The 24,599-nt window shown below is 31.3% G+C and overlaps 1 protein-coding gene across 2 annotated transcripts in view; it reads right to left on the minus strand.

Moving 5' to 3' along the window:
- The window catches only part of LOC148941357 (SH2 domain-containing protein 3A), a 69,203-nt gene extending 45,131 nt beyond the window's left edge, over positions 1-24,072 (minus strand). Inside the window, exon 1 of one of the 2 annotated variants that reach the window (XM_089103974.1) lies at positions 24,049-24,072. In XM_089103974.1, coding sequence (XP_088960100.1) covers positions 24,049-24,051 — 3 coding nt within the window. In that variant the 5' untranslated portion in view covers positions 24,052-24,072. Of the gene's footprint in view, positions 1-18,049; positions 18,136-24,048 lie in introns of those variants that run through there. The other variant, XM_089103973.1, reaches the window with a different exon arrangement.
- Positions 24,073-24,599: the final 527 nt, after the last annotated feature.

Genomic DNA, 24,599 nt, shown 5'->3' on the forward strand with positions numbered 1-24,599 from the left:
CATGTGTGATAAAACGGATTGAGGCTCAGAAACGAAAAAAAAATCTCAGGTAACGAAAGCATAGTCCCAGATGAACATAGATTCAACAGCCTAGGCTAGGTCTTTTTCAAGAAGAAACCCGGGGGCTCAGTCTCAAGGGGCTCTCGTCTAAGTAACCAGGGAAATAAGATTTATCACCGCTTGTCTGATATTTCAGCTTAGACTTCACCCACGGCGATTTTCCGGAAGTAAAATAAATATATAAGAAATTGACACCATTTGAGTCGTGTTTTTCAGAGCTAAAGTTTACCACTAAGGATACCAACTATGGGAGGGGGATGATTAAAACCACTCATAAGTAAATGAAATTTGATTTTAGGACAAAAGAGGATTATTGGCGTTAATCTTTTCAATGGAAACCTAGAAAAAAGAAAAAGAAAAGATTTTGCAAAGTAAAGACCTAGAAAAGTATAATAGTAGTCAAATAAATAAAAAGGCTCTTCATGTCCAGTAACAGGATTTTAGGTAACAATTTCAGTCTTAGCCTGGAATTCCGGTTTTAGGAACAAATTCTCTCCCTTCTTGAGCAGCTGACGGCCTTTGAAAAACATAATGTCTTAGCTCAGGGTGCCCAGCGCGTCTTTTGGTGTAAAGCTTATCATTATTGTAAAATACTGGTGATTTCTGGTGATTTTCATGGTGAAAATCTGGCGATTTCTGGTGATTTTCTTGGTGAAAAACTGGTGATTTTTATTTCGTTGTGGTGGCAATCCTGTACACAAGTCATAATTAGTTCTGACCAGAAGAGATTCTGTTTGATTTCAACGTTACTGATGGGATATCCCTGATAGTTTTCCAGAGTAAAAACAGATTTCGCAAGAAAAACCCCTTAGTCAATCTCTGTTTTGGGCAAATTTGGCTACAACTGTAGAAAGTTTTTTTTCTAATTAAATTAAAAAAACAAGTTTTTTAAACTGAAAGTAAGGAGCGACATTAAAACTTAAAACGAACAGAAATTATTCCGTATATGAAAGGGGCTGTCCCCTCCTCAACGCCTCGCTCTTTACGCAAAAGTTTTTTATTGTTTTAAAAAGTTGTGAGACAGAGGCAAACTTTAGCGTATGGAGCGAGGCGTTGAGGAGGGGACAGCCCCTTTCATATACGGAATAATTTCTGTTCGTTCGACATTAAGTTTTAATGTCGCTCCTTACTTTCCGTTTAAAAAACTTGTTTTTTATTTAATTTCTGATCGTTTTTTAGTTAATGCAGCTATTATTTTGGCTCACCGTCATTGAATAAGTAAAAAAAATCTTCATAAAAATTTTACTCTTCTTTTGCTAAATGGCTGTCTCTAAATTTGGTTCTGACGTAATTTACAAATTAACTTACGTAACGAACTTCTATATTCGTATATTTTTCTTCTGACAAAAAATACGTTGCAGACATAGTTGCAGATTTTTTCAGATATGAGCTTGAAACCTATGTAATAGGGTTTTCTGATACTCTGAACCTAACGATGAGATTTTCATTAAAATTCTTTCACTTGTAGGGGATGTTTCCTCCCTCTTTAAAAAATCAGGTAAATTTTCTCAGGCTCGAAGCCTTTGATGGGTAATACTAAACTTAATACAATTTATATATTTAGAATCAGCATTATAAGCCCATTCTTTTGATACATTTATTGACATCAATATTCGGTTTTTAAAAGTTTTGCTTACTATTGTGCCGTATCGCTTGTTTTTTTTTATTATGTATATGTTATTACGTATATGAGGGGGTTCTCCCCTTATTCAATACCACGGTCTTTACGTTAAAAGTTAAAAAAAAATTTATTCACAAACCCCAGAATCACAAAGGCCGTTTAATTAGAATAGATAACTCTTTTGAAAGCACTAAAAAAACTGTAGCGTAAAGAGCGACGTATTGACTGGGGGGAGACCCCCCTCATATACGTAATAATTTCTGTTAGTTTTAAGTTCTAATGTTGCTTCTTACTTTCAGTTGAAAAAACTTGTTTTTTTTTAACTTAATTTCTGATCGTTTTTTAAATAATGCTTGGAAATCCGGCGCACCCTTCACAGAAATGTCCCTTACCTGAAAGAAACATCCTCCACGGAAAGATTCTCCCGAGTAAACCCCTCCTCCAGCCCCCCCCCCACCACAAAAAAAACCATACAGAAAAATTCTGTAAACATACCCAAAACCAATACAAAATTTAAGCAAAGGGCAAAGTTCATAAATTGCAGCCCATACCCTGGGAACTGTGGGGGATTAAGTCATCCTAAAAGACATATTTATTAGATTTTCGACTATGCTGAACAAAATGGCTATCTCAAAATTTTAATTGGGTGACTTTGAGAAAAAAGAGCGTAGTAGGGGGCCTAAATGCCCTCCATTTATTGGAGGGCACACATCGTGATCTTCGAGCAAAAAATGCAGGTTTCCACCTTTTTGCAGATAGGAGCGTGAAAATTCTTTATACAGAGTTATCTGATTAGCTGAATGAGATGGTATAATTTTCGTTAAATTCAATTAGAAATTCAATCGTATAAATTTTTTCATGTATTAGTTTTAAGCTTATTTAATTCTGGTTATAGAAAAGACGAATCTGATTTTTGGAATCTCTTTACAGTTAATTAAAGAAAACTTCAATTAAAACTACAATCTATTGTTTGAAAAAAAATTAGTTTTAAGAAAGTAAAAATTTAGAGTAAAGAGAGAGGCGTTTAGGAGGGGACAGCCAGTTTTATATACGGAATAATTTCTGTTTGTTTTAAGTTTTAACGTCGTTCCTTACTTTCAGTTAAAAAAAACTTTTTTTTTTTTATTTCATTTGTGAGCGCGTTTTATTTAATGCAAGTTTTGATTTTGGCTCACCGTGCATGAATAATTGAAACAAAATTTGTATATTAATTTTACTTTTAATTGGTTAAATGGCTTTCTCGAAACTTGTTGAATTTTATTTACGAACGTTTTTATTAGTAATAAATATACGTAACTTACGAATTAACTTACGTAACGAACTTCTATATTCCATTTATTTTTAATACATATATTAGGGGTTTGCCCCCTAGTCAATACCTTGCTCTTTAAGCTAAAGTTCGAATTTTATTCCAATTCTTTAAAAATGACCCCTTAATCACAAAGGCCGTTAATTAGAATAAATAGCTCTTATGAAAAGTAGAATGCTTATATTGAATTCTACCAGACGTATAGCAAATACCATGTTATTCTAACAGACAAATAGGAAATATCATGTTATTCTACGACGCCCCCGTACCAAACAGGTTGTGTGTGTACTTTCAAGTAATTGGGTTACCAGGCTCATTTAATACCGGTCCTATTAAGGACAAGTTTTTTCTGACGTAGATTTCTAGTTCATGATATACAAGTTTTTTTTTTATGTTAAATCCGTGGTCATTCATCTGTAAGTTGATTAGTAGGTTTTTTTTTTAAAAAACTTGGCTATTCATTTCATGGGTTTCATTAATAGAACGAGTCATGCATTTGAAAAAGGTAATTACTTCTTTAGTTTACGAGATTTGCGAATTTTTTTTTTTGCTAAAAGATATTTGCGAAAAGATATTTGCGTAGACGCTTACAAGGGACATTGCGAGAAAGTATTCAATAGCTTAATTGAAAAGTAACGATAGAATGACATTGTGACTTGACCTAGCTTTACCTCGACGATGTGGTCTTTATAATACGTAAGTAACGTTTTAAAAATATTGTCAATTTAAAAATAAATGACTGAACAGATTTATGAGGGGGGTGGGTTGCAGAGCGGGGTGAGTTGCCCGAGGGTTCAGTTAAAGAGGATACAGGTGCACGGAGGGATTTCGGTTATACACGGGTGCAGTTACCCGGGGGGTACCGTTGCACGGGGGGTATCCCTTTTTTTTTTTAGTAAATAGGGCTACCGGTTTTAAAAATACCTTTTTCTTCTGAGGCTTGGAGCAATTGGTGACTATAAATTAAACTTAATGAAATTTAGCACGGAGGTTCAGTTGTACAGGGGTTTCAGTTATACAGGGGTTCAGTTACATGGGGGTTCTTTGTGTTAAATAAGTAGTTTTTGTATCTTTTAAAAGAACTTTACGGGGATTGAGAGACTCAGTTGCCTAATTCCGTGTGATTTTTATTTACTTGATGCTCATTAAAAACGAAATTTTTTTGTTCAATAAGTAGTTTTTGTATCTTTTAAATGAGCTTTAAGGGGATTGAGAGACTCAGTTTCCTAATTCCGAGTGATTTTTTTTTACTTGATGCTCATTAAAAACGAAATTTTTTTGTTAAATAAGTAGTTTTTGTATCTTTTAAAATATCTTTAATGGGATTGATAGAACCAGGTTCCTTTCTAATTTTTAAAGCTCATATATTTTTTTAATATAAATTATATATAAGTTATATTATATTTTTTTATTTTTATATTATAAATTATATTTTAGTTTATTGAGAGAGTCAGTGGCCTAATTCCGTGTGATTTTTATTTACTTGATGGTCATTAAAAACGAAATTTTTGTGTTAAATAAGTAGTTTTTGTATCTTTTAAAAGAGCTTGACGGGGATTGAGAGACTCTGTTGACTAAGTACGTGTGATTTTTATTGACTTGATTGTCATTAAAAACGAAATTTTAATTTTAAATAAGTAGTTTTTGTATCTTTTAAAAGAGCTTTACGGGGATTGAGAGACTCAGTTGCCTAATTCCGTGTGATTTTTCTTTACTTGATGGTCATTAAAAACGAAAATTTAAGGATAAATAAGTAGTTTTTGTATCTTTTAAAAGAACTTTACGGGGATTGAGAGACTCAGTTGCCTAATTCCGTGTGATTTTTCTTTAGTTGGTGGTCATTAAAAACGAAATTGTTTTGTTCAATAAGTAGTTTTTGTATCTTTTAAAAGATATTTACGGGGATTGAGAGACTCAGTAGCCTAATTCCGTGTGATTTTTCTTTACTTGTTGGTCATTAAAAAAGAAATTTTTGTGTTATATAAGTAGTGTTTGTATGTTTTAATGGAGCTTTACGGGGATTGAGACACTCTGTCGCCTAATTCCGTGTGATTTTTCTTTACTTGATGGTCATTAAAAACTATATTTTTGTGTTCTTTAAGTAGTTTTTTATATTTTAAAATAGCTTTACGGGGATTGAGAGAGTCAGTTGCATAATTCCGTGTGATTTTTCTTTACTTGATGGTCATTAAAAACGAAATTTTTGTGTTAAATAGGTATTTTTTGTATCTTTTAAAAGAGCTTTACGGGGATTGAGAGACTCAGTTGCCCAATTCCGTGTGATTTTTCTTTACTTGGTGCTCGTTAAAAACGAAATTTTTGTGTTAATTATGTAGTTTTCGTATCTTTTAAAAGAGCTTTACGGGGTTTGAGTGACTCAGTTGCCTAAGTCCGTGTGTTTTTTCCTTACTTGTTAGTCATTAAAAACGAAATTTTTGTGTTACATAAGTAGTTTTTGTATCTTTTAAAAGAGCTTTAAGGGGATTGAGAGACTCAGTTGCCTGTTTCCGTGTGTTTTGTGTTTACTTGGTGCTCGTTAAAAACGAAATTTTTGTGTTAAATAAGTAGTTTTTGCATCTTTTAAAAGAGCTTTACGGGGTTTGAGAGACTCAGTTGCCTAATTCAGTGTGGTTTTTCTTTACTTGTTATTCATTAAAAACAAAATTTTCGAGTTTTATTAGTCTAGGGGGTATCTATGTAAAGATAGTGATGTTTAGTGAGAGACTCATTTGCATTTGGCCGTGTTGTGGGAGTGGAGGTTGAAGACAATGAATTCTAAATTTTTGTTCTCTCTATTGAGTTTTTTGAATAAATTAAATTTGATTTAATTTGTTATTGTTTATATGTACTTAAGTAGTTTTTAATTAAATAAAAACGATATAATAAAAGAGTTTAATTAAAACTTTTTTAAAAATTCTAAATTTTTAAAATTTATTTATTTTTTCTTTCTGTACATAACTTAAAATGTCAAAATATGCTTACAGTTCTAACAATTGCGCTCTGTGATTGGTCAGAGACACGATGTGACTTTCCCACTGGCATTCTATGACCGGTTATTGACAGATCTCTTTGATTGGTCAGAGACACGATGTGACTTTCCCACTGGTAATCTATGACTGGTTATTGACACAACCTAATCTATTGCATGTATTAAATCAGTATTTTTTACGCAGTGGAACGATAAACACATAAGTCATATCTTTAAAAAAAAAAGTGAAGATGGAACATTTTAATAAAGTGTGTTTACATAACAAGGTTATTGTAGCATTGAATGCCGACAAAGAGAAATATTTAAACTTTGAAACAAGTACAGGCGGTAGCACTATTGGAAATGTATGCATGCATTGTCATGACAGTAAGGAATTAAATTTCTTTGGAATACCGAAAAATTCAACTCTTATGTTGGTGGTTATGCGAGATTGAGATCTCCAGAGATGATTGCACTCAAAGAGAATGCCAACATAAAAATAATCATTGATGATAGAGGACAACTCCTTGCTACTGTTGCAGGTAACACATTACCTACTGATACATCCAATCGTCACCTTTCAGGTATTAGCATTCAACAGAAGATCAATAAAAGAAAGGCCTACTCTTCTACTAATATCGTAAACCATATCTTGTCTACGTGCCGAAACTGTTACCTGTGTAAAAATAATGTGATAATAGACAGTGAAATTGTCAGAAAAATAAAAAGGGCATTGTCAGAAAATATCACGATGGAATATAAAGATGAATCGATGAAAAACAAAGCACCAGCAAACGTTACTGCCTTTGGTCAAACAGTCATTGAACCAAATAATACCAAAGACGAAAAGCATTTTGAGCCTTTTGATGAGACAACAGTAAAAATTGTGTATGAGTCAAAATGGAATAATGATTATTCTACTGATTACGAACTAAGAGAAGACAATAGCTATAATATCAAGAGAGAACATGGTGAACTATTTTATGGAACAGATTCAAAATGTCCAAAGTTAATTGTTGATATTAATAATGTATCATAATATATTTATTGTATTAATATTCTACATAGCATTATTTCATTAAAAATATATTTTGCATTACATTGCTATGTGTTCATTATTTTTAGAGTAAGCTAGCATATCAAACGTTTAGAATGTCTAATAAAACGTCGAAGATGTAAGAAAAGGAATCTGCATACATATATTGTCAGACACATGGGGACAAATTTTTTCTTGAATTCATCTACAGGATAAAGAAAAAAATACATTTCATTCAATAAACTATGACGAAACTCTAAGTAAGCTACAAACTCTGTATTGAAGTTACCTCATGGATACACAATGCAGAAATTTCATTCAAGAAATTATCAAAAATTGTAAGTAAGTAGCAAATTCTTTCAAAAATATGTTAATACGTTTAAGCAATAAATATCTTTAAGCTTAACCCGTCTTTATTCTTTAGAATAGTTGTATTCATTTCATTAAATTATGAAGAAATTGTAAGTAAGTAACAATAGCTTTCTTGAATTCGCTTCCTGGACACAATACAGATATTTAATTCAAGAAATAATAATAAAATCGCAAGTAAGTAATAAAGTCTTTATTGTTTTCTCCCTATTGGATACACAATACTGAAATTTCATTCAAGAAAATATGAAGGAATTCTAAATAGGTAACACACTCATGTTACCTCATGGATACACAATGCAGAAATTTCATTTAAGAAATTATCAAAAATTTTAAGTAAGTAGCAAATTCTTTCTTGAATTCACCTCCTGGGTAAATAAAAAAGACAGTTCATTAAAGAAATTATGAAAAAATTGTAAGTAAGTAGCAAATTCTTTCTTGAATTCACCTGCTGAATATACAAAAAAGACATTTCGTTCGAGAAATTATGACAAAATTCCAAGTAAGTAACAAACTCTTTATTGTTTTCATGACTTAGATACACGTTGTAGAAATTTAATTCAATAAATTATGAAAAAATTCTCAGTAAGTAGCAATTTCTTTCTTGAAGTCAACTCTTGGATACACAATACTTAAATTTCATTTAATAAATTATTAAAAAAAACAATTTCTTTCTTGAAGTCAACTCTTGGATACACAATACGGAAATTTCATTCAAGAAATTATGAAAATATTTTTAAGTAAGTAACAAACTCTTTTTGTTTTCACCTCTTGGATATACAGTACAGATACTTCATTCAAGAAATTATGAAAAAATCGCAAGTAAGTAACTTTTTTTCTCTTTATCAAAAACAATTTTCACTTAGCTACACGATGTATAAATTTAATTAAAGAAATTAGGAAAAAAATTATCAGTAAGTAACAATTTCTTTATTGAATTCAACTCATGTATAAAAAATACTTAAATTTCATTCAAGCATTTCATGACTTAGATACACGATGTATAAATTTGATTCAAGAAATTATGAAAAAATTCTTAGTAAGTAACAATTTCTTTCTTGAAGTCGTCTCTTGGATACACAATGCGGAAATTTCATTCAAGAAATTATGAAAATATTTGTAAGTAAGTAACAAACTCTTTATTGATTTCACCTCTTGGATATACAGTACAGATACTTCATTCAAGAAATTGTGAAAAAATCGCAAGTAAGTAACTTTTTTTTTTTCTCTTTATCACAAACAATTTTCACTTAGCTAAATGATGTAGAAATTTAATTCAAGAAATTATTGAAAAATTCTCAGTAAGTAACAATTTCTTTCTTGAAGTCAACTCTTGGATACGCAATACAGAAATTTCATTCAAGAAATTATGAAAAAATTGTAACTAAGTAGCAAATTCTTTCTTGAATTTACCTGCTGGACAAACAAAAAAAGAAATTTCGTTCAAGAAATTATGACAAAATTATAATTAATTAAAAAAATCTTTTTTGTTTTAACTAGTTATATATAATACATATAAATTTATTTAAATAAATTTTGAAAAAATTATATTTATATTTTTAAAATTATTTATTTATTTAACATTTTGTATAAACAAAAAAAAAAAAAAAAATAAATTTCGGTAAAGAAAATTTGAAAAAATAAAAAGTAATTAACAAACTTTTTTGTTTTCAATAGTTTTATAAAATATTTAGAAATAAAATTAATTAAATTATTAAAAAAATTATCAGTAAGTAACCATTTCTTTCTTGAAGTTAACTCTTGGATACACACTACGGAAATTTCATTCAATAAATTATGAAAATATTTGTAATTAAGTAACAAACTCTTTATTAATTTCACCTCTTGGATATACAGTGCAGATACTTCATTCAAGAAATTATGAAAAAATCGCAAGTAAGTAGCTTTTTTTCTTTATCACAAACAATTTTCACTTATCTAATATATTTTTTATATTTAATTCTATAAATTATGAAATATTTTTCAGTAATTAACAATCTCTTTCTTTAGGTCTACTCTTTGATACACACAATACGGAAATTTCAGTCAAGAAATTGTAAAAAGTATTTTTAAGTAAGTAACAAACTCTTTATTGATTTCACATCTTGAATATAAAGTGCAGATACTTCATTCAATAAACGTGATTAAACACGTTTTGAAACTACATGCTATTTGTATGCCTTTCCTTGGCACCTTTCCAAACGAACAGGGATTCCCCACTGGTTCCTACACATTGCAAAAAAGCGAGCAGTACGAAAACTCCACGTTTTCAACCAGACGGGTTTTTTAGGGACCAATACGGAGAGATATGCACATTCGACACAGCTTTATTACATTTTTTAAGGTTCAATTAGACGAAGTTCCGTGCGCGCCCGTAACTTCGTCTAAATGAACCTTAAAAAAATGAAATAAAGCTATGTAGAATTTGCATATCTCTCCTTATTGGTCCCTAAAAAACCAGTCTGGTTGAAAACGTGGAGTTTTCGGATTGCTCACTTTTTTGCACTGTGTAGGAACCAGTGGGGACTCCCTGTTCGTTTGGAAAGGTGCCAAGGACAGGCATACAAATAGCATGTAGTTTCAAAACGTGTTTAATCACGTTTCTTGAATGAAGTATCTGTACTGTATATTCAAGGGGTGAAATCAATAAAGAGCTTGTTACTTACTTACAAATATTTTTTATAATTTCTTGAATTAAATTTCCGTATTGTGTGTATCCAAGATATTAATTCAATAAAGAAATTTTTAATTAATGAAAATTTTTTCAAAATTTATTTAATTAAATTTACAAAATAGTGTATCTAAGTGAAAATTGTTTGTGATAAAGAAAAAAAAGCTACTTACTTGCGATTTTTTCATAATTTCTTGAATGAAGTATCTGTACTGTATATCCAAGAGGTGAAATTAATAAAGAGTTTGTTACTTACTTAAAAATATTTTCATAATTTATTGAATGAAATTTCCGTATTGTGTATACAAGAGTTAAATTCAAGAAAGAAATTGTTAATTAATTATAATTTTTTAAATAATTTAATTAATTTAATTTATAAATATTTTATATAAATAGTTAAAAAAATAAATTTTTTTAATTAACTATAATTTTTTAAAAATTTAATTAAAGTAATTTATTTTATTTTTTTTTTTTTTTTTTTTACAAAATTTTAATTAAATAAATAATTTTCTAATTATAATTATAAATTTTTAAATATTTATTTAATTAAATTTATATGTCTTATATATAAATAGTGAAAAAAAAAAATAGTTTTTTACTTACTTAGAATTTTGTCATAATTTCTTGAACGAAATTTCTTTTTGTTTGTCCAGCAGGTAAATTCAAGAAAGAATTTGCTACTTAGTTACAATTTTTTCATAATTTCTTGAATCAAATTTCCGTATTGCGTATCCAAGAGTTGACTTCAAGAAAGAAATTGTTACTTACTGAGAATTTTTCAATAATTTCATGAATTAAATTTATACATCATTTAGCTAAGTGAAACTTGTTTGTGATAAAGAGAAAAAAGTTACTTACTTGCGATTTTTTCACAATTTCTTGAATGAAGTATCTGTACTGTATATCCAATAGGTGAAATCAATAAAGAGTTTGTTACTTACTTACAAATATTTTCATAATTTCTTGAATTAAATTTCCGCATTGTGCATCCGAGAGACGACTTCAAGAAAAAAATTGTTACTTACTAAGAATTTTTTCATAATTTATTGAATCATTTTTCGGCCTTTTTTATATATTTACATAAATAATTTTAGGTAAGTTATGTTGTGCGTATACAAGAGTTGACTTCGAGACAGTACTTTTCACTTACCGATAATTTTTCTCATAAGTTCATGTGTTTATTTTATAACTCGTTTATATCAGTTAACTGTGTGGGTGTGATAGAGAATAAAAGTTACTTTCTTGTGATTTTTTCATAATGTATTCAATTTATTATCTTTACGGTATCATAAATATTTGGAAACAAAAAGAGTTTGTGACTTACGTGCAAATATGTCCATAATTATTTGAATGAAATTTCTGTAATTTGTATCACTGAGATGACTTATATACAGAAATTGTTTTTTTTTCATAAATTAATTTTTTATATTTTCTTATATTTTATAAAATATTTTAATTAAATAAATAAATTTATACTTACTGAGAATTTTTTAATAATTTATTTAATTAAATTTATAAAACGTGTATATAAGTCATGAAAACAATAAAGAGTTTGTTACTTACTTTGAATTTTGTCGTAATTTCTCGAACGAAATGTCTTTTTTGTTTATTCAGAATGTGAATTCAAGAAAGAATTTTCTACTTACTTACAATTTTTTCATAATTTCTTTAATGAACTGCCTTTTTTATTTACACAGGAGGCGAATTCAAGAAAGAATTTGCTACTTACTTAAAATTTTTGATAATTTCTTAAATGAAATTTCTGCATTGTGTATCCATGAGGTACCATGAGTGTGTTACCTATTTAGAATTCCTTCATAAGTTCTTGAATGAAATTTCAGTATTGTGTATCCAAGAGGGGAAAACAATACGGACTTTGTTACTTACTTGCGATTGTATTATCATTTCTTGAATTAAATATCTGTATTGTGTGCAGGAAGCGAATTCGAGAAAGCTATTGTTACTTACTTACAATTTCTTCATAATTTAATGAAATGAATACAACTATTCTAAAGAATAAAGACGGGTTAGGCTTAAAGATATTTATTGCTTAAACGTATTAACATATTTTTGAAAGAATTTGCTACTTACTTAAAATTTTTGATAATTTCTTACATGAAATTTCTGCATTGTGTATCCATGAGGTAACTTCAAGACAGAGTTTGTAGCTTACTTAGAGTTTCGTTATAATTTCTTGAATGAAATGTCTTTTTTTATTTATCCAGGAGGTGAATTCAAGAAAAATTTGTCCCCATGTGTCTGACAATAGATGTATGCAAATTCCTTTTCTTACATCTCCGACGTTTTATTAGACATTCTAAACGTTTGATATGCTAGCTTACTCTAAAAATAATGAACACATAACAATGTAATGCAAAATATATTTTTAATGAAATAATGCTATGTAGAATATTAATACAATAAATATATTATGATACATTATTAATATCAACAATTAACTTTGGACATTTTGAATCTGTTCCATAAAATAGTTCACCATGTTCTCTCTTGATATTATAGCTCTTGTCTTCTCTTAGTTCGTAATCAGTAGAATAATCATTATTCCATTTTGAGTAATACACAATTTTTACTGGTGTCTCATCAAAAGGGTCAATATGCTTTTCTTCTTTGGTATTATTTGGTTCAATGACTGTTTGACCAATGGCAGTAACGTTTGCTGGTGCTTTGTTTTTCATCGATTCATCTTTATATTCCATCGTGATATTTTCTGACAATGCCCTTTTTATTTTTCTGGCACTTTCACTGTCTATTATCACATTATTTTTACACAGGTAACAGTTTCGGCACGTAGACAAGATATGGTTTACGATATTAGTAGAAGAGTAGGCCTTTCTTTTATTGAGCTTCCGTTGAATGCTAATACCTGAAAGGTGACGATTGGATGTATCAGTAGGTAATGTGTTACCTGTAACAGTAGCAAGGAGTTGTCCTCTATCATCAATGATTATTTTTATGTTGGCATTCTCTTTGAGTGCAATCATCTCTGGAGATCTCAATCTCGCATAACCACCAACATAAGAGTTGAATTTTTTCGGTATTCCAAAGAAATTTAATTCCTTACTGTCATGACAATGCATGCATACATTTCCAATAGTGCTACCACCTGTACTTGTTTCAAAGTTTAAATATTTCTTTTTGTCGGCATTCAATGCTACAATAACCTTGTTATGTAAACACACTTTATTAAAATGTTCCATCTTCACTTTTTTTAAAGATATGACTTATGTGTTTATCGTTCCACTGCGTAAAAAATACTGATTTAATACATGCAATAGATTAGGTTGTGTCAATAACCAGTCATAGAATACCAGTGGGAAAGTCACATCGTGTCTCTGACCAATCACAGGGCGCTGTCAATAACCTGTCATAGAATGCCAGTGGGAAAGTCACATCGTTTCTCTTACCAATCAAATAGCTCAATTTTTAGAACTGTAATCATATTTTGAAATATTAAGTTATTTACATAAATAAAGAAATAAATAAATTTTAGAAATTTCGAAGTTCTAAAAAAGTTTTAATTAAACACTTTTAGGATATTGAGTGTCTTTACTGAAAAACTAGTGCATTACAGAGTCTCTCAAGCCCCTTAAATCTCTTTTAAAAGATACAAAAACTACTTATTTAACACAAAAATTTCGTTTTTAATGACAACCAAGTAAATAAAAACCACACGGAAACCGGCATCTGAGTCTCTCAAACCCCTTAAAGATCTTTTAAAAGATACAAAAAATACTTATTTAACACTAAAATTTTGTTTTTAATTACTACAAAGTAAAGAAAAACCACACGGAATTAATCAACTGAGTCTCTCAAACCCATTAAAGCTCTTTTAAAAGATGCAAAAACTACTTATATAACACAAAAATTTCGTTTTTAAGGACAACCAAGTAAACAAAAACCACACGGAAACAGGCAACTGAGTCTCTCAAACCCCTTAAAGCTATTTTAAAAGATAGAAAAACTACTTAATTAACAAAAAAATTTAGTTTTTAATGACTACCAAGTAATGAAAAACCACACGGAATTAGGCAACTGAGTCTCTCAAACCCCTTAAAGCTCTTTTAAAAGATACGAAAACTACTTATTTAACACAAAAATTTCTTTTTTAAAGAGCACCAAGTAAAGAAAAATCACACGGAATTGGGCAACTGAGTCTCTCGATCTCCGTAAAGCTCTTTTAAAAGATACAATAACTAATTATTTAACACAAAAATTTCTTTTTTAATGACCATCAAGTAAAGAAAAATCACACGGAATTATGCAACTGACTCTCTCAATCCCCGTAAAGCTCTTTTAAAAGATACAAAAATACTTATTTAACACAAAAATTTAGTTTTTAATTAACATCACGTAAAGAAAAATCACACGGAATTAGGCTACTGAGTCTCTCACTCCCCGTAAATCTCATTTAAAAGTTACAAAAACTACTTATTTAACACAAACATTTCGTTTTTAATGACCATCAAGTAAAGAAAAATCACACGGAATTAGGCTACTGAGTCTCTCAATCCCCGTAAAGATCTTTTAAAATATACAAAAACTACTTATTTAACACCAAAATTTCGTTTTTAATGACCAACACGTAAAGAAAAATCACACGGAATTAGGCAACTGAGTCTCTCAATCCCCGTAAAGTTCTTTTAAAAGATACAAAAACTACTTATTTAACACAAAAATTTCGTTTTTAATGACCATCAAGTAAAGAAAAATCACACGGAATTAGGCAACTGAGTCTCTCAATCCCCGTAAAGTTCTTTTAAAAGATACAAAAACTACTTATTTAACACAAAAATTTCGTTTTTAATGACCATCAAGTAAAGAAAAATCACACGGAATTATGCAACTGAGTCTCTCAATCACCGTAAAGCTCTTTTAAAAGATAAAAAAACTACTTATTTAACACAAAAATTTCGTTTTTAATGACCATCAAGTAAATAAAAATCACACTGACTTAGGCACCTGAGTCTCTCAATAAAATTAAATAAATAATATAATTTAAAAAAACAAATTATAAAAAAATTATAAATAGAGTATAAATACAAAAAATAAAATATATTTAACACTTTATTTGTCTTCTGTGTATCTCAATCCCCGTAAAGCTCTTTTAAAATATAAAAAAACTACTTATTTAACACAAAAATTTCGTTTTTAATGACCATCAAGTAAAAAAAATCACACGGAATTAGGCAACTGAGTCTCTCAATCCCCGTAAAGCTCTTTTAAAAGATACAAAAACTACTTATTTAACAAAAAAATTTCGTTTTTAATGAGCATCAAGTAAAGAAAAATCACACGGAATTAGGCAACTGAGTCTCTCAATCCCCGTAAAGTTCTTTTAAAAGATACAAAAACTACTTATTTAACACAAAGAACCCCCATGTAAATGAACCCCTGTGTAACGGACACCCAGTTAAAAAATACACTCCTGGATTAATGTATTTTATATATAGTGATATCACAAACCGGCTAACCTCATAATAATACAATTTTATATTTACCACATGTATCTATTTGTACGAAAAAAAAAAAGTGGGACGCGGCGGGCACGGGACCCCCCCGGTGACCGGACCCCGGGTATAAATCCCACCCTCCGGGCCCCTGTAGCCTCTTTACCTGAACCAGCGTGCCCCGCACCCCGCTATGCAACCCACCCCCCTCAAAACACATTTAAGCCAATTCTTTTTAAAATGAAAAAAATTTTCAAAAGTTAATTAAGTATTATAAATAACACAACGGCGAGGTAAATCTAGGTCAATTCACAAATTCATTCTATCGTTACTTTTCAATTAAGCTATTGAATACTTTCTAGCAATGTCCCTTGTAAGCGTCTACGCAAATATCTTTTCGCAAATATCTTTTCGCAAAAAAAAATTTCGCAAATCTCGTAAACTAAAGAAGTAATTACCCTTTTCAAATGCATTACTCGTTCTATTAATGAAACCCATGAAACGAATAGCCAAGTTTTTAAAAAAAAACCTACTAATCAACTTACAGATGAATGACCACGGATTTAACATAAAAAAAAACTTGTATATCATGAACTAGAAATCTACGTCAGAAAAAACTTGTCCTTAATAGGACCGGTATTAAATGAGCCTGGTAACCCAATTACTTGAAAGTACACACACAACCTGTTTGGTACGGGGGCGTTGTAGAATAACATGGTATTTGCTATATGTCTGTTAGAATAACATAGTATTTGCTATACGTCTGGTAGAATTCAATATAAGCATTCTACTATGAAAGTACTAAAAAAATCTTTGGCTTAAAGAGTGAGGCATTGACTAGAAGGTGAACCCAATCATATAGCTAATATTTTTTTTGTTCGTTTTAAGTTTTGATGTTGCTCCTTACTTTCAGTTGAAAAACTCGTTTTTTTATATTTAATTTCTGATTTTTTTTTTAAAATAATAATGGGAAATCCGGCGCCCCTTCATAGCAATTTCCCTTCTCACATGAAAAATTCCTTCATGAAAAGATCCTCTCATATAACCCCCGACCCACACCCACCCCCACTACCAGAAAAAAGTTCCCCTGAAAATGTTTGTATACTTCCCAATAACCAATACTATATGTTAACATTGGGTAGAGTTCATAACTTTCAGCCCTTCCCCTGGGAGCTTAGAGGGATTAAGTCATCCTACAAGACACAGTTATAATACTTTCGACCATGCTGAACAAAATGGTAATCTCAAAATTTTGATCGGGTGACTTTGGTAAAAAAAATGAGCGTGGGAGGGGGCCTAGTTGCCATCCATTTTTTTGGTCACTTAAAAAGGACACTAGAACTTTTAATTTCCGTTCCAATGAGCCCTCCCACGATATTCTAGGACCAATGGGTCGATACGATGATCCCTGGAAAAAAAAAAAAAAGAAAAAAAAAGACGCATCCGTGATCTTTCTTCTGGCAAAAAATGGAAAATTCCACATTTTTGCAGATAGGAGCTTGAAACCTCTACAGTAGGGTTCTCTGATACGCTGAATCTGATGGTGTGATTTTCACTAAGGTTCTATAACTTTTAGGTGGTGTTTCCCACTTTCTCCAAAATCAGGCTAATTTTCTCAGGCGCGTAACTTTCCATGTGTAAAACTAAGCTCGATGAAACTTATATATTTGAAATCAGAATTAGAATGTAATTCTTTTTATGTATCTATTGGTATCAAAATTCCGTTTTTTAGAGTTTCAGTTACCATTGAGCCGGGTCGCTCCTTACTTACAGTTCGTTACCACGAACTGTTTGATAGGCGGCTTCAAAATTCAAACCAAAGATATTAATGCAAAAATTTTCTCAAAGTCCCTTGTGATTGTCTCGGGTAAAAGGGAAAAGAACTCTATGCAGCAGACCTGCATGCCTTCTAGGTTTCCGACCAGTATGCATTAATAATGTGTTTACCTTACTCTTCACCTTACTTCCTTTTCAGCATTTTATTTTGTATTTATTTTTGTGACAAGGCACTGGCTGCTGGGTCCAACTCAGTGCCAATCGAGATATATGCTGCCATCAACGTTTCAGGATGTCTTATGTTCAATATTTACTTTCTAATTAGCATCAGCATGTTGATTCAGTAGTAATAAAAGGCCCTATTCTGCTGCACTGCAGGATTGTCAAGATAAACCCTACGGTAAGACTGACTCGGGATACTATATACCACGCACATAGACAGGAATTTAATTTTAGGATGGGGGGGTTCAGATGACCCTAGCCCGAACCATACAGTAAAGATAAATCGTAGAGAAAATATAGAAAAAACAGCCTGGATAATTCAGTGGATTCGTACGGGCTAGACACCCCCTTTCTCTTAGCTGTTCTGCTCTATATGTTATTTTAGACTTTCTGAAAATAAGAATAAGACCATTAGATGGCGCTCCACGACTTAATATTATTTCCAAGGCCTACTAAAGATTTTGCAGTTCGTTTATTGTTAAAGACCAACATTACAAGTCTTAAACTATACAATGTTAAGATACTAATTCAAACTGAAGTAGCTTTTACCTTTTTGCTACTTCGGAAACGTAGCCACATTTAATAATTCCTTTTAGAAAAAAGAACAATGCTTATCTGAGGCTTTTAAAACTTCTGAATATTAATACAAAGATTAGATTATGACAAGCTAATTTTTTTTTTCGTTACGTATAAAATGACGTATTGTGATAAGAATGGCGAATGATCAGATGTCCTTACATCTACCGTATTCTTAAAGAATTTCTGAAATATTTTTTGCTATTTGCAACGGCATAATGTATATAAATATATATATATATATATATATATATATATATATATATATATATATATATATATATATATATATATATATATATATATATATATATATATATATATATATATATATATATATATATATATATATATATATATATATATATATATATATATATATTTGTATCATTCCTTCAAAGAAACGGTTATTTCAAATTAAAATTTGTTAATAATAGATAATCAATATTGGAAGACTACTTATCTGAAGTCATTATATTGGCTATTTATGAACTTTTTCGGAATAGTTATTCAATTACCTGAATCTTTCGAATAGATTGCATAAACAGTAAAAAAAAAAAAAAATTCAAAATGAGGAAAATAGAGACATTAAAACTTAAGACGAACAAATATTTTTCTGTATATGAGAGGAGCTTTTCCCTCCTCAACCTCCTCTTTTCACGCTGAAGTTATATAGTGCTTTAAAAATTTCTTATTCAGGTTCAACGACCCTAGTGTTTTAATAGTCGATCCCGAAGGATTTAGGACACAAAGTCAGACTTTAGCGTAAAAAAGAGGAAAATGAAGAAGGGTATCAGTTTCTTTTCAATTTGAGTTGTAATGTCACCCTTTACTTTTATCTGAAAAAGCCTTCTTTATAATTTTTTTCTGTTTTTAGCAGCATAGCCAAAGATCCTCTAAAAATGAAGAGGGTTTAATACCCCCTAAAGCCTAACACTTTAATCAAAATTGAACTTTTGTACGGGAATGCTTCAAGAAAAAGATCTGCTTTTAGAAATAAAGCATAATTATTCTAATAATCTATCGCCCCCGCAATCATAAGGTCCCATAGCGCATGCTTTGTCCTATTTACGAGGGCCGTTCAATCAGTAACGTTACAAATCGCTATAACTAAAAAATAATTTAACTAATCAAGTTAAAACTTTAGCTACTTGTCAACACAGTCACCAAGCATTTAGACACTTATCCTGCCTTTGTTCTAATTTGTGAATGCCTCTGGTGTCAAATTCTTTGGTTTGATCTTGAAGCCAATTTTACATCTGATTTTAATCTTTTTCATAACGTCGACAATATTTCTGCGCATGCCCTCTTTAAGGGGTGAAAACAAATCAAACTCTGATGGGAGAGGTCTGGGCTGTAGGGGCAATTTGGATCGGTTTTGATCTATTTCTTGATTTAGTATTGCCGCAAGTGGGCGTGCATCGTCATGAAGAAAAGTAACACCTGTAGTTAAGAGTTTACGACGTTTCGCACGAATGACATTGCTTACTTTTTTGTGAGCATATCACTATAATACTGGTTGTGGGTTGCTCACTAATCTTAAAGATAGTTATAATAGTTATGATTGGATAGTTGCCCTGTGATTTCCAGAATGTTTTAAGCCTGACTTAAGACCTGTCATTTTATCAAACGTTCGTGGACGCTTGACTAACGGTGTGATTTTTCTTCATGACAAGGCGTGCCCAAATGGGGCACCGCTAAATCAAGAAACAGTTCAAAAACTGGAGCGGGATCTCCTTCCAAATCACCCCTGCCACCCCAACCTCGCCCAGCAGATTTTCATTTGTTTGGACCCCTTGCAGAGGCTCTACACGGAAAATGTTTTCGATCTAATGTATGCATTCCATATGCATACCCTCTCTCCTAATTTATATTAAATAAAAACAACAAGCTTTTTTAACTGAAAGTAAGGAGCGACATTAAAACTTAACAAAAAGAAATTATTTCCGTATATGAAAGGGGCTGCCCCCTCCTCAACGCCTCGCTCTTTACGCTAAAGTTTAACTCTTTTTCACAACTTTACTTTTTAAAACAATAAATAACTTTAGCGTAAACAGCAAGACGTTGAGGAGGGACAGCCCCTTTCATATACGGAATAATTTCTGTTCGTTTTAAGTTTTAATGTTGCTCCTTACTTTCAGTTAAAAAAAAAACTTTTTTTATATTTAATTTCTGAACTTTTGTATTAATGCAGGTTTTGAATTTGGCTCACCATACATGAATAATTAAAACCAAATTTGCATATTATTTTTTTTTAACTAATAATATTTTTTAAAAAAATTAATAATATTTTTTTTTGACAATAAGGTTTTTCGCTGATAAGGACTCCTGAATCATAAAGGCTGTTTAATTAGAATAATTTCTTTTAAAAGTTAAACACAAACTTTAGCGTAAGAGCGAGCTATTGGGGTGAGGCAGCCCTCTCCCTTATATACGTAATATTTTCTGTTCGTTTTAAGTTTTAATGCTACTCCTTACTTTTAGTTGAAAAACTTGTCTTTTTGTTTAATTTCTTATTGTTGTTTTTTTTAAGTAATGCTGGGAAATTCAGCGCTGCCTTCATGGAAATTCTCTCCCACGTAACTCCCTCCCTCCGAACAGAAAATATCCCCCCTGAAAACGTCTGTATACTTCCCAATACTATACGCAAACCACGGGCAAAGCTTATAACTTGCAGCTCTTTCTCCAGGGACAGTGGGGGATTAAGTCGTCCCCAAAGACATAGTTATAAGTTTTTTTTGCTATACTGAACAATAAAGGCTATCTCAAAATTTGATCCGGTGACTTTGGAAAAAAAAATAAACGTGGGAGCGGGCCTAGTTGCCCTCCAATTTTTGGTCATTCAAAAAGCGCACTAGAACTTATAATTTCCGTTCGAATGAGCCCTCTCACGGCATTCTAGGACCACTGGCACGGTACGATCACCCCTGGAAAAAACAAACAAAAAAACAAATAAACACAGATAGGATGCAGATAGGAGCTTGAAATCTCTACAGTATGGTTGTGTGATATGCTGAATCTGATGGTGTGATTTTCATTAAGGTTCTATGACTTTAAAGGGGAGTTTTCCCCTTTTTTTCAAAAATGGGGCAAATTTCCACAGGCTCGTAACTTTTGATGGGTAAGACGAAACTAGATGTAACTTGTTTATTCAAAATCAGCATAAAAGTACAATTCTTTTGGTGTATCTGTTGGTTTCAAAATTTCTTTTTTTAGAGTTTCGGTTATAATTGAGCCGGGTCGCTTCTTACTCACAGTTCGTTACTACGAAATGTCTTATTCGATGGGTACAGTATTTCAGAAATGAATATCATTCTTAAAGCAAATCATTACGAATATTGTTGTTTGTTATGTAAAGTGTTATTGGTTGACGAATTGTTTTACGAACATTGTTTGGTTCACTCTGATTCTGTATATGCAAAATGTATTTTTTTTTTAAAGCTACTCATTATAAGCTTATTTTTAGCACAAGCAAAACCTAGCTAACTCTATTTGGGATATTATTTTACAAAGAAAATTAAGGCAAAAGTATAGTTTTAAGCATTCGTGTAAGTATACATCTAAGATTTTACACTTAATTTAGCCAAAGGAGTAAGATACATTAAGTCTCATATAGTTCATATGTCACTTTTTGCAGCAAAATTACAGAACTAGTGATGAGTTTTACACTTTGTCAGGTATAACCGGGTGGCCGGGACATACATTTTCTTGCTATACTGAGAATCAAAAAATAAATGAGCCTGATAATAAAACACTACTCTACGATCAAATTCGCCTATATCTTAAAAGGAAGAGCAAAAAAAATTTAGTTTATATGCTGTTTGGTAGAAAACAATTCAATGGGAAAATTCAAAAATCCATCTTCTAAAAACCTATAGAACGATTCTTATTATTTGAATTTGGCTCATACTCACACTTAACATGCTGAGCTTAGGAAATGAATCTTAGTCTCTAATCAAACAGTTCGTTGTAACGAACTGTAAGTAAGGAGTGACCCGGCTCAATGGTAACCGAAACTCTAGAAAACGAGTTTTTGATACCAATAGGTACATCAAAAGAATCAAATTTCGCTGCTGAATTCAAATATATAACTTTCATCAAGTTTAGTCCTACCCATCAAAAGTTAAGCGCCTGAGAAAATTTGGCTGATTTTCGAAAAAAGGGGGAAAGACCCCCTAAAAGCTATAGAATCTTAATGAAAATCACACCATCATATTCAGCGTATCAGAGAACCCTACTTTAGAGGTTTCAACCTCCTATCTACAAAAATGTGGAATTTTGCATTTTTTGCCAGAAGAATGCGTGATGCGTGTTTTTTTCACGGATGCGTTGTTTTTTTTTTTTTTTTACAGGGGTGATCGTATCGAACCAGGACCCAGTGGTCCTAAAAATGGAGGGCAACTAGGCCCCCTCCCTCGTTCAGTTTTTCCCAACGTTACCTGATCAAAATTTTGAGATAACCATTTTGTTCAGCATGGTTGAAAATATGATAAGTATGTCCTTTAGGATGACGTAGTCCCCCGAAGTCCCCGGGGGGAGGGCTGAAAGTTATGAACTTATACCATAGTTAACATATAGTATTGGTTATTAGGAAGTATACAGACGTTTTCAGGGGGGATTTTTTCTGGAAGTGGGCTGGTGGGTGGGTCGGGGGTTATTTAGGAATATCTTTCCATGAAGGAAGTTTTCATGGGGGAAGGGACATTGCTATGAAGGGGGCGCCGGATTTCCCAGCCTTATTTAAAAAAAGATCAGAAATTAAATATAAAAAAAACAAGTTTTCCAACTGAAAATATGGAGTAACATCAAAACTTAAAACGAACAGAAAATATTACGTGTATGATTGGGTTCAGTCAATACCTCGCTCTTTATGCCAAAGATTTGTTAGTACTTTCATAAGAGCTATTTATTCTAAATAACGGCATTTGTGATTAAGGGTCATTTTTAAAGAATTGGAACAAAATCCGAACTTTAGCTTAAAGAGCGAGGTATTGACTAGGGGGTGAGCCCCCTAATATACGTATTAAAAAACATGAATATAGAAGTTTGTTACGTAAGTTAACCCGTAAGTTACGTATATTTATTACTAATAAAAACTTTCGTAAATAAAATTCAACAACTTTTAAGAATGCCATTTAACCAAAAAAAAAGAGAAAAATTTTTTCTCAAATTTTGTTTCAATTATTCATGTACGGTTAGCCAAAATAAAAACCTTCATTAATTAAAAAATATTAACAAATAAAATAAAAAAAAACAAGTTTTTTTTTAATTGAAAGTAAGGAACGACATTAAAGCTTAAAACGAAAAGAAATTATTCCGTATATGAAAGAGGCTGTACCCTTCTCAACGCCTCGCTCTTTACGCTAAAGTTTGACTTTCTCACAACTCAATTTTTTTCAAACAATAAAATTTAGTTTTAATTGCAAGTTTTTTTTAATTAACTTTAACGAAATTCACACCATCAGATTCAGGTTATCAACGAACATTATTAAAGAAGCTTCAAACTCCTATCTGCCAAAATGTGGAATTTTGCATTGCACGTTAATTTTGCAAAATTAACGTGCAAATTTTGTTCTAATTATTCATGTACGGTGACCCAAAAGCAAAACCTGCATTAATTCGTTCAAAAATTAAATGAAAAAAACATGTTTTTTAACTGAAAGTAAGGAACGACGTTAAAACTTAAAACGAACAGAAATTATTGCGTATATGAAAGGGGCTGTCCCCTCCTCAACGCCTCGCTCTTTACGCTAAAGTTTGACTTTCTCACAACTCTTATTTAAAAACTTTAGCGTAAAGAGCGAGGCGTTGAGGAGGGGAGCCCCTTTCATATACGGAATAATTTCTGTTCGTTTTAAGTTTTAACGTCGTTCCTTACTTTCAATTAAAAATTTTTTTTTTTATTTAATTTCTTGTGAAGAAGTTACTGCTTAATTTACTTTGGACGGTAGAGCACTGCTTCAAAAGCTTACCATTATCCTTTATCAGGCATTTTCTCACAGCTTCTTTAACAGACTGTTCTCCTTCCCCTTTCCGTAAGAGGAGAAGAATCTTGGCTTGACGAGCATGCTCTTATCCAGTGAGACCAAAAGGGGACTTTTCTATTAGGTCGATACTTTTGTTGAAACATCCATAAATGTTATTAGAAATTCATGAATCCCATAGGCGCGTAGAAGAAATTCACATGTACAAAGAAATTTACTTTTTGACAAATCGAGAGGTGGAGAATTAAAGATAGATAGATAGAGAGAGAGAGAGAGAGAGAGAGAGAGAGAGAGAGAGAGAGAGAGAGAGAGAGAGAGAGAGAGAGAGAGAGAGAGAAAGAGAGATAGAGAGAAATACAGACAGATAGAGAGAGAAACACAGAAAGAAAGAGAGAGAGAGAGAGAGAGAGATAGAGAGAGAGATAGAGAGACATAGAGAGAGAGAGAGACCTAGCTTGAAAATTGTTTGTGGGTGCCGATCACATCAAGGGTTTATTAAACAGTACTTAAGCTAGATACATACATACTACTGAGTTTAT

Source organism: Artemia sp. Qi Xiang Cuo, chromosome 18 (genome assembly GCF_049724085.1).
Source record: "Artemia sp. Qi Xiang Cuo chromosome 18, ASM4972408v1, whole genome shotgun sequence".
Lineage (NCBI taxonomy): Eukaryota > Metazoa > Arthropoda > Branchiopoda > Anostraca > Artemiidae > Artemia > Artemia sp. Qi Xiang Cuo.